This window comes from Miniopterus schreibersii (genome assembly GCF_964146895.1).
Source record: "Miniopterus schreibersii genome assembly, chromosome: 7".
Taxonomy (NCBI): Eukaryota; Metazoa; Chordata; class Mammalia; order Chiroptera; family Miniopteridae; genus Miniopterus; species Miniopterus schreibersii.
Genome location: NC_138108.1, coordinates 41,371,717 through 41,384,404, shown reverse-complemented (window position 1 = coordinate 41,384,404; position 12,688 = coordinate 41,371,717). Strand labels below are relative to the sequence as shown.

The 12,688-nt window shown below is 38.7% G+C and overlaps 1 protein-coding gene across 4 annotated transcripts in view; it reads left to right on the top strand.

Annotated features, from left to right (window-relative positions):
- The window catches only part of MAP3K20 (mitogen-activated protein kinase kinase kinase 20), a 137,093-nt gene that overhangs the window by 45,181 nt on the left and 79,224 nt on the right, over window positions 1-12,688 (top strand). For all 4 annotated transcript variants that reach the window (XM_081142901.1, XM_081142902.1, XM_081142903.1 and 1 more), the window contains exon 3: window positions 10,389-10,476. In XM_081142901.1, the coding sequence (XP_080999027.1) occupies window positions 10,389-10,476 (88 nt within the window). The remainder of the gene's footprint in view (window positions 1-10,388; window positions 10,477-12,688) is intronic.

Sequence of the window (12,688 nt, the reverse complement as noted above, 5' to 3'; positions counted from 1 at the left end):
TATAGACATGTGATTTTAAAGATTGATATTCATTTGTGAGGGAGGCAGTGTTGCATGATGGTTGAAATCATAGGCTTTATAGCCAGACTGCCTAGTTTGAATCTTGGCTTCACTGCTTCTTAGCCATCTGATCATGGGCATATTACCCTACCTTTCTGCTCTTTAGTTTCTTAGAGATAAATTGGGGATGATAATAATCGTGCTGACTTCATGGATTAAATGAGTTCATATGTGTCAAGTGACGAGACAGTGTTGATACGCAGGAAGCTCTCATAAGAGAGCTAATACATTAGCTGATGTATGAGTGAGGGTGTATTCAGTTTATAGCTTCCTAAACTCAATAGTTACTACATTCATTGATTGCAAAAGCATGATAATATTTATGTGACCTGGTTCATCTGTATCAAACCCCTTTCTCCCAGCCTTAAAGAAATTTGTATGCCTTCTGTAGGCTCTTAACAGGATCCACAAGCTCATGCTTCGTAGCCCACAATCTGCCCATCTTCTAGAAAACATGCTGATGTTCTAATTTATTTTCTTCTTTATCTCTGGGCTCACTATTGGATGTCATTATTCAGGGAGGGCTCACTGTTACCTTTCTGCATTATTTAGCAATGACTTCCTGTGTGTTTTGTGAATAAATATGTGGGCTGCCAGAAGTGTTGCTGTGATGCAGGTTGGTATATGGAATCAGTCATCTCCAGGTTTAGATGTTTTTTAATGCAAAATGATTCTTGTCTCTTGAAGGTCATAGGCAGTTGATAAGCAGTATTATAGAGAAAATCTTGAATTATTTTCTCTGGGACATTTAGTAATAATGATAGTCTGTTGTATGAGAAGAGTTCCACCTGGAGAACTCAAAATAGAAACTGAGGCCTGTCTCTGATCTCTCCAAGGTTCTAAGAATTGTCGTATGAAGTAAAAGGAATCTGTTACACAAACACTAATCCAGTGAACAGGCGTGAAGAGTGGATCCAGTTATAATATCATTTAGCAAATGCCTTTAAGAGGGCTTTCTTTCTTTCTTTCTTTCTTTCTTTCTTTCTTTCTTTCTTTCTTTCTTTCTTTCTTTCTTTCTTTCTTTCTTTCTTTCTTTCTTTCTTTCTTTCTTTCTTTCTTTCTTCCCTCCCTCCCTCCCTCCCTCCCTCCCTCCCTCCCTTCCTTCCTTCCTTCCTTCCTTCTTTTTTCTTTCCCTCCCTCCCTCCCTCCCTCCCTCCCTCCCTCCCTCCCTCCCTCCCTCCCTCCTTCCCTCCCTCCCTCCCCCCCCCTTCCTTCCTTCTTTCTTTCTTATAAGTATCAAGATATTAAGTAGTCACAGTCAAATTAAGGACACCCACTGACTCTAAGCAAAGAGAAAAATCAGAATTTGAGCTTCCCCAAAGAGGACTTACAGGTGGCCAGTGGACATATGAAAAAAATGCTCAAAGTTACTAATCATCAGAGAAATGCAAATTAAAACCACAATGAGATATCACCCTGCAATAAGATACCACCTCACACCTGTCAGAATGGCTGTCATCAATAAATCAACAAACTACAAGTGCTGGCGAAGATGTGGAGAAAGGGGAACCCTAGTGCACTGCTGGTGGGAATGCAGACTGATGCAGCCACTGTGGAAAACAGTATGGAGTTTCCTCAAAAAATTAAACATGGAACTGCCATTTGACCCAGCAATTCCACTTCCAGGAATATATCCTAAAAACCTGAAACACCAATCAGAAAGAACTTATGCACCTCTATGTTCATAGCAGCACAGTTTATAATAGCTAAGATCTGGAAACAGACCAAGTGCCCATCAGTAGGTGAGTGGATAAAAAGCTGTGGGACATTTACACTGTGGAATATTATGCAGCTGTAAAAAAGAAGCGTCTCTTACCCTTTAAGACAGCATGGATCGACCTGGAGACTCTTATGCTAAGTGAAATAAGCCAATCAGAAAAAGACAAACATCACATGATCTCACTTATTTGTGGAATCTAATGAACAAAATGAATTGACCAACAAAATAAGACCCGAGGCATGGAGGCATGGGACAGACTGACAGATCTCGGGGTGCGGGGGGAGGAGGATGACAAGAAGAGTTAAATCAAAGAACTTATATACTTTTATGCACAGCCCACGGACACAGACAGTAGGGTGGGGAAGGCCTGGAGGTAGGGCTACGCAGAGGGGATTAAAAGGGGAGGAAATGGAGGACATCTGTAATACTATCAACAATAAAAAAATGTATACATAAAAAAAAGTTAATGTCGCCCTGGCCAGTTTGGCTCAGTGGTTAGAGTGTCGGACTGTGGACTGAAGGCTCTGGGTTCGATTCTGGCCAAGGGCACGTTACCTCCATTGCAGGCTCGATCCCTGGCCTTGGTTGAGGCATGTGCAAGAGGCAGCCAATCGATGGGTCTCTCTCACATCAATGTTTCTCTCTCTCTGTCTCTCCTTTCCACTCTCTGAAAAGCAATGGAAAAAGTATTGAGCGAGGATTAAAAAAAAAAAAAAGGACATTTCTTTAATAAGGGGATCGCTGCTGTTTTGTTATCCAAATAAATAAATAAATAAAATAAACCTGAAAATGTCAGTGTAATTGACTATGTGGAGATCCTGTGTTAAATATAATCAAGACTACTTAGTATTTTCGTTATTTCTTAAAAAGGAGGATGCTTTTTCAAAGAATGTGACAACTTGTTTCTACATTCAAGATGCAGCTGCAAATAATAGAATAAATATCTATATTAAATGGTAAAAAGAAAAAAAAAGAATTCGGGGTGAGGCAATGTTTGGAAATGAGATAAAAATATGAGCTGAAATGGATATAGCAAGATCAAATCAGGAACACAGGAAGTTACATAGGTCAACTCTAGTAATTTGAGACAATAGAATAGGCCGTCTTGAAAAGTAGTTTCCTACTATAGGAGATCTAAGGCTCCGAAGGATATAGTGAAGGCACCTCCTGGGCAAAGCTGCTAGCTGCCCAAATAGGTCCCTGGTATGGTAGCTTCTGATTTCTGTGTTCAGAAATTTTATCTTAAGAGTTCAGAGTTGAGTGAACTCAGGATGCTAAATCATACTAACATATATTTGACTTGAGACTGAAGAATAAAATCAACTTGCTAATTTTTTAATTTTCTTTTTTTTCTTATTCTGTTTTATTTTTTCTGTCACCATTTATCCCCTTTATGCCCTCTTTCATTTGTAGGTGAATTATATGGAAAACGAACTTATAAAGAGATTGCTTCATGAGTGTAGATTCAGAACAAAAGATGTTGGTGACAGGATTTGAATATGTTCTGATACTACATTCTGGTGATAATCCAATTACCCCTCACCAGGAGGACCTCACTGGGGGGTTATTATGCCTTACAACCCCCATCCTACCTCTTCTCCCCGAGAGTCCTTATTATCTCTTTAACTTTTACTGTAGGCCATTGTGGCTGACCATCCCTAACTACCACTAAGCACATATATATGTGCACACAAACACACACGTTTATTAAATATGTTTATACTTTTGATAAAGTTATCTCCCATCCTCCAGATCATTTTTACTGTGTATTTGTTAGGGTTTGCTGTTCCTTTTAAAATCAGTAGCCTGGTAGATGTCACTCACATGCCTTTGTCATTAGTTATTGTTTGAGTATGCTGACAGAACCCAGAAATAGTAAAATCATTAATTTAGTTGAAGAATGCAGGTATTCAAGATACTGTCTAATTGGAGTCTACAAGATGTTAAAGGACTTTTCAGATTATTTAAAAATTAAATTTGCCTGAATTCTAAATGATTCTGCAGATTTCCATAATAAACGTGGCAAACATTTCTCTTATGGGATGTAAATAATCAAACTCTGTTGCACTGTAGAGTAATATTATAAAGCACTTAGCTAATCAGATTGTGAGAGTCGCTCAAAATTCCTAAGCATGTAATTTTTGCATAGAGAGAGGGTGCCTCATGCTGTGCAATTACCTGGTTTTATTAGCTATAAATTTGGTTGCTGCTAACTGGCCTGATGGCTAGTGCCTATGGAGAATCGGATCTCGGTTCTTGACTTGATCTTGTGCAGTGGATTCCTAGGAAGGCATGGCAATCTTATAGTGGGGCCAGCGGCCAAGGCCCTCAGAGGGAGCTGATGAATTGTTTCTGATGCTTCTGTAAGTAAAGAGAGCTTTGGAATTTTCTAGGTGTGCTGTAATTTTAGGATGTTCTATAAACTAGCATTCCATTTTGTATTCAAATTAGGTTTGTAAAGGAAAGTGGGATGGTTTAGTGATTATAAGCAGAGCATAGGCATCACCTACTTGTTAAAAACCTGGCTTTGCCATTTACTGTGCTCTTGGGCAAGTTTTTAAATTTCTCTGTGCCTAGGTTTTTTTCCCCTATGAAAGGGAGATGATATAGTAGGCCCAAGCTCATGGTTTGCTGTGAGGATTTAAAGGTTCAATCTCCAGGGTGTTCTTGGCCTATCTCATAGTAGGCAGTCAATAAATATTAGCTGTTATTATAGAGGAGTCTGTAAATTGGAATCTCTTCGAGCATGGGCAGCTTTTTATAAAAAAATGTGTAGATGAAAGGACTCATATTTTTATTGGGCTTTTCATTTAAAGAGAGAGAAGGGGGAAATACATAAAAAGAGGCAGAGGTAGGAGACCTAGATTCAAATTTTATTACTTACGTTTACTAAGCTCCTGGAAAGTGAGCTTGAACAAATCCGATCAAAGACCTAGTTTTTTAAAAATCTTAAATATAATAAAATAACTTATTACTAAGAGTCAACTAAGATAAGTGCTTTGGAATGTTAAAGTACTATGTTTAGGTTAAAAAAAACATAAACATGGAAGTTTGGATATAATAAATACATGAAGCTAAATAAGCAAAATATGAAGGTGGAATCCACTGCTGGAAGAGGTCTGGATTTGCCCGTAAGCTTGACTTGACTCTGAATGATAAACTGATTGTAAAGGGAAGGGTAAGCTGTCAGAGAAAGGAATTAGCCTCAGTTGAGCACCTGATATTTGCTGGGTGCTGGGGTAAGATTACTATCCCCATTTTACAGATGAGGAGACTGAGGCCCAGAGAGGTTAAATAACTTCCTCGAAGTCATCTAGCTTGAATAAATGGCAGAGCTAAGACTCATGCTTATGCCTGTTTCACTACAGAGGATGGCCTAATACACCATGGTTAATTATCTCAGTTCAGCTTATCAAATATTTATTGAGTGCACAGTACTCAGATACTTACTGAGTACTGTGTAAAGTAGTTAATAATTTTATATATATATATATATTTATTTATTTATTTTTACAGAAATGGATAGAGATTTAAAGATAAAGGGATCTGGAAGAAAATTTTGTCTTACCAAGCCATTTTCTAGGAAAACAAGATCCAGGGTGACCAGGTGACTGTAAGGCCATCTATTTTGGAACTAGAATTTAAATTTCCACTCATGTAGCTCCATATCTGATTAAATTATATTACTATTCATTTTTTTAAAACTTAATTCTTCATTAGTTCCTACTTTAGGACTGATTTACAGGATTCCTTTGGGAAGGTTTTCCATATAATTTTAGCACCAAGTTATCAATTTGACCAAGTTCCCTAAGTTGTTTAGTGGAAAGCAGGGTTTTTTATTTGCTTTTATCACCCGAACTGAGTACAGGTGGTTTGCAATACATGTGACTTACCCATGTCATCACGGTGACATTCTGTTGTGAGCACAAAAATTGTGGAACCTCTTAGTTTTTTTATGATTTGGAGATAGCTCTCGAATCCCTGTTCTTAAATCTTTGCTGTTTGTTTCATTCAGTTAGAGCCATGCTTCCTTCCTGCCCGGTTAGTCTGCCCTGATCTAGGTATGTACTTAACCAGGCAGCAGCCTGATTCCTGGAGGGGAGCCCAGGCTGTTCTCCGAGTGACCACATGTGGCGAGTCTGCTGCAACCCACCAGGAAAACCATTGAGCAATAGACTTCCCAGCAGTGGGGATGCTCGTAATAAATGCCACACAGCTCCATCTCAGTTGTTCAGCAGGAGTGCACAGAATGACTGGTTTATTTTTTCCTTAGTATTTCTGGCCATTTTCCTTCCAAAGAAAAGTTTTCATGACATGAAACATCATTAGGAATATAGGCTGTTTTATATTACGGAACCTGAATTCAGTTCAATTGTCCTTTATTTCCCTGCATACCTCATGGGCAGCCTTTGAAAGAGAACCTACAGAGCTATGAGGTTTGCTGCTTGTCATGTGACTGTGTGAGTGAATGGGTCTCATTAAGCCTAAAGTGACTCAAAGAGCATGACCTGTGTATGACACTCTGGTGATTAAATACAGGATTGAAAATCAAGCCTACTTTTTAAGTTGTTCCTTTTATTGCTGCATTTTTAGGAGGAGAGGGGTTGGTTTTCCATCTTGTCATACATGTAAGAATCAAGTTCTTCTTTTAGGAAAATGCCCCTACCATGACACTCTTTGGGTAAAAACACAAAGAATTAAATAGCACTTTCTTGTTTTTGATTCTGGTTTTTGTGATCTGGTGCATATAAATTTTTGGATTGCTGAGATTGAGCATTCTGCCTCAGTTATCTTTATAATCGGAGCCTGAACCAGAAAGGAGGGGACGTTCTACACATATCCTGCCTGAAAGAGCTAGGTGTTTGCACCTTGCAGACATGTAAACACTGTTTTAGGAGCTCTTAAATCAAGAATTTCCCCTTGTCCCTGATATCCCGCTGCTCAGTGCAGTAGTTCTGGGCTTTGTGGTGACAAAGATAAGAGGTATGCTGCCCTGAGAAGACCAGTGGCATTGTGTTTTTGAACCTGTCCTGTTCATAAGCGGCCTAGTTCCGTTGCTGTGGACTCTTATGATACCGGCCCAGTTCTAGGAACAGCACTGTCGTAGTCCATTTGAAGTGTTGTAACAATACTGAAGACAAGCGTTTATTCCTCACAATTCCAGAGGCTGGGAAGTTCAAGATCAAGGCATTAGCAGGTTTGGTTCCTGGTTAGAACCTGCTTCTGGTTCATGGATGACTGTCTTCTTGCTGCCTCCTCTCGTGGTGGAAGGGAGGAGAGAGCAATCTGGGGTCCTTTTTATAAAGGCACTAATCCCATTCATGGGGGCTCCACCCTCATGACATCCACCTCCCAAGGGCCCCAACTCTCAGTACAGTCACACTGGGGGTTAGGTGTCAACGTACCAATTTTAAAAGAATACATTCAGTCTGTAGCAGGGAGCCTGCTTGAAATGTAGCCCCACTCCTGAGAATTGGGGCTCTGTGTCTCAGTGCATGGTGGAGGAGCATCTGCCACTGTGGGTAGGGAAACTGTGGACTCGACGAAAGGTTGGCTTACCTGCAGAGATGATTTTGGAGATATATGATAAAATATATTGGGTAGAAAATTGGAAATGGAAGGTTTAAGCCTAAGCAATCTTTTGCATTCTGAATCTGAAAAAGTACAATGCCAAGGTAAGGGCATGCCTGGAGAATCACCCAAGCAGGGAAAGGCTGTCAAGAAATTGTGCTCATTTAATGGCCATGGCTTGCAGAGCCTGGAACAGGCAGTCTTCATTCTGAAAGTGTAAATCAGCAATGAGCTGGTGAACACAAATTTCAAATGTAGCTTCTACTGTGGTTATGTAATTGATTGTCATTCTTATGAAGTGATTCCCTTAGTGACCCTTATGCATGTGTAAGACCAGAATGAGTGCCGAAGCAAGCCCGCACCCACAAGCATTTCACTCTTCTCACCCTACTGTTCAGAGTAAACATTTGCTAGCGTGGACGCCGTATGGCAGTTATTTAAACACACTAAATATCATTATCATCAAATACCATTTGTTCGTTCATCCTTCAAATAGTATTGCATGCTTCCTGTGTAGAAAGCATCTGACCTTTCTCTCTCATGGGGTGTTACGCTAACATTCTGCAAGATGAACACAGTAGGAAAGGCTTCCTTCCGTAAAAGGCAGCAGGCCACAGGAGCACGTGTAAGGAGGGAAAGGAACATCGTTTACTAAAACACTGATCCAGGCACTGAGCAGGCTGGGATCAATCTGGAATGCACTGAGTTCCCAGCACCCGCAGCTTTGTTCTCATGGCCCCTAAGAACCTGTGGCCTTCCCAAGAACAACCCAGGTGAGCACTAGTGTGTTCCAGAGCCACATCAGGAAAAACTCATAGCTCAGAGGTTAGCTACACTAGTTTTTCTATGCCTTAGGGGAGTCCTGGGAAGGTAAGGAAAGAGTTTTGCTTCTTCCTGACTCAGTCTTAGGGAAAAATCATAATTTCCATGCAGATAATTTGTTTTATGTTTATATGTTCTAGTCATGTATATTACATACAGCAATCATGTGTTACTTGTTCTGATTTAAAAATTATATAGGCTTAGTATAAAGAATCTGGGAATATATAAACATTTAAAATCATGATCTTTCTGCTACCTAGAGATACCCACATTAATATTTTGTTTTATTTCTTCCCAGTCTCTCTTCTATGTTGATGTAATTGATTGTCATTCTTATAAAGTGATTCCCTTAGTGACCCTTATGCAGGTGTAAGACCAGAATGAGTGCTGAAGCAGACCCGCGAGCATTTCACTCTTCTCACCCTACTGTTCAGAGTAAACATTTGCTAACATGGACGCCGTATGGCAGTTGGTACAGTTTTCATTTTTATAAAATATGGGATCATCTCATATCTTCGTGAGCTTTTGGGGAATAGTCTGATGCTGGATCCTATTGATATTTTGGAGACACAGCTGTCTTTGGAGAGAGCCTTTGGCCTTGAATATGCAGTGCAGTAAGGAGACTGCTTCCTCACAATGATTGCATGAGCCACTTTTCTGCCTTTTGCTTTCATGTTCTCATGGAAACATAGAATCTTGGAATTGGTGAGATGCCAGAGATCAGGGTCCATGGAGTAGGATTTTAAATACCGCACCCACCGCAGAGCAAGGAGAAACATTGAAACTTGTGGACAGTACAAGTGTACCATGGGTTTTTATACCTACTGTCTCGGTTGTCAGCACATCACAGGCAGACGGATGGATCCTGTGAGACATAATCCTGCTGCTGTGTAGGTGGCTGTTGACAACCAGGGAGAAAAGCCTGTTCCTAATATAAGACATAAATGGAGCCTACCTGCCTAATGATCTGCATCTTCATAAACTATTGCTTTCATTCTGTAAGGCTCTCAGAATCTTTCTTTCACAAAAGCAAGTGAACTCACGTGTGCAGATTTCTAAGGGGAGTCTTCTTTCTGATGAAGTCTTCTCCATTTTCGGTAATTGTTAACATCCTTCATGATCCCCTTTCTGAGGTGGGGACTTGTAAATCTGTTTACTTACTGCCAGTAACACGCCTTTCATTTTAAAATATTAAACATTTACTATATTTGACTTACATGACTTTTTACCTAATTGTTTATAATTTTTGATTAGCCATATTTTATCTCCACAAAAATAAAATTTTAATGGCTAAATGTGATTTAGTCAATCTAGAGAATGTCCTTCTAGAGACATTAGCAGATACACACCGTACTATCTCTGTTTTTCACTTCAGAAATTAAGTTTGATAAATCTAATTTATTTTTTACCATGTTACTCTGCAGGACAGTTTTCTAGTATTTAATACATTTCACAGTGTAAAGCATGGCTTCCCTATCAAGTCAGCACTGTAAGTCAGAAATCGACCTTTATATCCTTTACAGTACCTTTTGCATACAGTAGGAGAAAAGTAACTTTTTAAAAAAAAATTGTATTGATTTTAGAGAGAAAGGAAGAGAGAGAGAGAGAAACATTGATTTGTTGTTCCACTTACTTTTATGCATTCATTGGTTAATTTGAACCTGCAACCTTGGCCTATGGGGATGACGTTCTAACTGACTGAGCTACCCAGCCAGGGCCGGAAATAATATTTTTAATGAATGATTAGATAAATAATATAAATAAATATTACCTGAATCTATTCCATTAATAGTTAAAAACCTCTACCTTAATTTTATCATGACTACTCATCCGGCTGACAAAATTTCAGTCTTGCTGCAGCCTCCCAGAAGAGACGTTGTGCACAAGGAATGTATCTGACCGTTAGCAAGAGGACTTCTACGTAAATAAATGCGGAGCCCTCCTCGTTAGCCACCCTTTCCGCCCTCAGTTGTGCTGGCTTGCTAGGAGGCACCTCTTTTGTTGCCCCTTCAACCCCATTTCAGTTTTAAATTTGCAGAAAACTTCAGTAAAAATTCTTAAACTTTCAAGAATGCTGCTAAAAGACAGAGTTTTATCAGCATCACATACTTACTGAGCATATATGTATATCTTTGTAAATATATCTAAAAGAAAATTGAATAGAAACCTTATAAATGTGAAACTTCATGTAATTTTATATTTTATTTTTGTACAGGCGGAAATACTCAGTGTCCTCAGTCACAGAAACATCATCCAGTTTTATGGAGTAGTTCTTGAACCTCCCAACTATGGTATCGTCACAGGTAGGAACTCATTATTTGATTTTCTTTCCCCAATTACCTGGCTTTAGATTCCTTACTATGCTAACATGTTTAATATTAGGATCAGTCATGAATTGTGTGCTACTGTCAGATGTCACTTTTGTTGCTATAAAGCATTAATAAAACTGATTATATCAATATAATTAAGAATGGTGTTTCCACTTCTACCCATGTTTAATTGTGCTAATTATATCTGCGTAAATGCTATTTAAATGCACTCGCAGCTGCAATACCAATATTTAAAGGTGCCGTTTAACTAAAATTTCACTTAATTAGTTGAAATGAGCAATGTTTTTTGTAACTCTGTGACCTTTTACAAATTAAGATTTCTAGAGCTGTTCACATCATAATTCTTCCCAAGGCGTTTTGGTCCCATTAGAGCATTCTTTCCTCAAGGTCTCTGACATGAGAACAGTATTTTTCAGGTTTGGCCATCTGGGTGTGTAATGACCTTGTTCTAAATTATCACATAATTTGGAACAGTAGTTTATAAGTGATGGAAATGTCCTTTTCAAAAAGGAGCACACAGAAAATTTTGCCATATAAAAACACAGACCTAATTTTTAAATATTTTCTACTCATGTTTGTTCAATCCAATCAGCAGCTTTAGGTCTCTAATAAGTATAATGTTCTGTTATCTCAGCTAATACTTACAGTAGCCCTATGAGATAGGTAAATAATTTCTGTTTTACAAATAAGAACCTAAAACTCTAACTTAAGTAATTTTCCCGAGGTCACCCAGCTAGTGGTAGAGCCAGAGTGGTAGGAATTTCTCAGGTTGATTGGTACAGGAGCTCCTCTCCCTGCACGCGAGCTGTGATTACATTGGTCCTTAATAGCAACACGGGAGTGGCTGCTATTATTTCCATTTTCTTAAAGCAGGCATTTTAACATGTTTTTACTCTGATAAGTAGTATTTTTACCTAAGTTCTTAAGTAGTGGGTATTTTATCCCCAATTAGCTGTCTTTAGATCTGTGCCTAAAGTGAGGTATGTGGCAGCTTTTATCTTGAGCTTATATATTTTCTTTTTTTGTTTAAAATATTACAAATGTCCCTTTTTCTCCCCAATGACCCATTCCACCCTGTCCCCTCCCCCTCCCCAGTCCCTCTCCCCACCATTGTCCGTGTTCTTGGGTTGTGCATATATGTATTTTCTATTAACTTGAATACCCAAGAATGGGTTATACTATTAGGGTCTAAGCCATGCTTACTTTTTTAGGTCAGATTTCTGATTTAAAGTTAAACCCTGTCTCTGACCCAGTTCCCATAGTGTTCCTTGTTTCCTAGTCTATTGTATTTACTCTTTACTGGTAGTATGTATTTACCTTATAAATCTGAATCCAGTTTTCTGATCCTCATTTGCAGCTTAATTTATTCTTATGCAGCAGATGAAAATGTGATGCTACAAAGAGATTAGAAACTCTGCTTCTTGTCTTGCACCCTTTATGTTTAATGCTTTTAAGGATAAGATTTGAACTTTAACTCAGTGGACTCTTCGTGAAGTTTTCTAGTTTCTTTTGAGGTGATGATGAAGAGCAGAAAAAAGAGAGTTGGGTCATGATGTGAATCCTTTTTCTAAGAGTTTACTCTCAGTCCCTAGGAAGATTTGAAACACAGTCATTTTTAGCCAGCGTAGTCAAACTGGGTCTTCTCATTCAAAAGAGGGATAAAGAATCCAAGTTGGATTAGTATGTTTGATTTTTTTTTAGTTTTTAGGTTTTTTTTTAATAGACTAGCCAGTCCTTTATTTCATTTACCCTTCTAATATTCTCTACTATACCTACCCCAAATTTTTGGTTATCATGACTAGTTCATTTCAGATCTATATTTATTTACCTGTAAGGCCAGTAAGTAACATTAAATGTTAACATTAAACATTTCTTTAGAACAGCACCAATTTCAGAATTGTGAGGTAATAGTAAACTGGGTATTTATAGCTCTTTATTGACCTCTGAGGTTGATTATTAAAGATGCCTCTTAGCCAAGTTTTGATGTTTTAAGATGTATTAATTTGTCTTTGTTCCTAAACATGCTAGTTTTCATAGTTTGTTTACAACTATCTACCAAAGAACTATGAACTGCCTTAGCTGGTTTGGGTCAGTAGTTAGAGTGTCAGTCTGCACAGGCCAAAGAGTCCCAGGTTTGATTCTGGCCAACGGCACATACCTCAGTTGCAGGCTTGGCCCTGGTGGG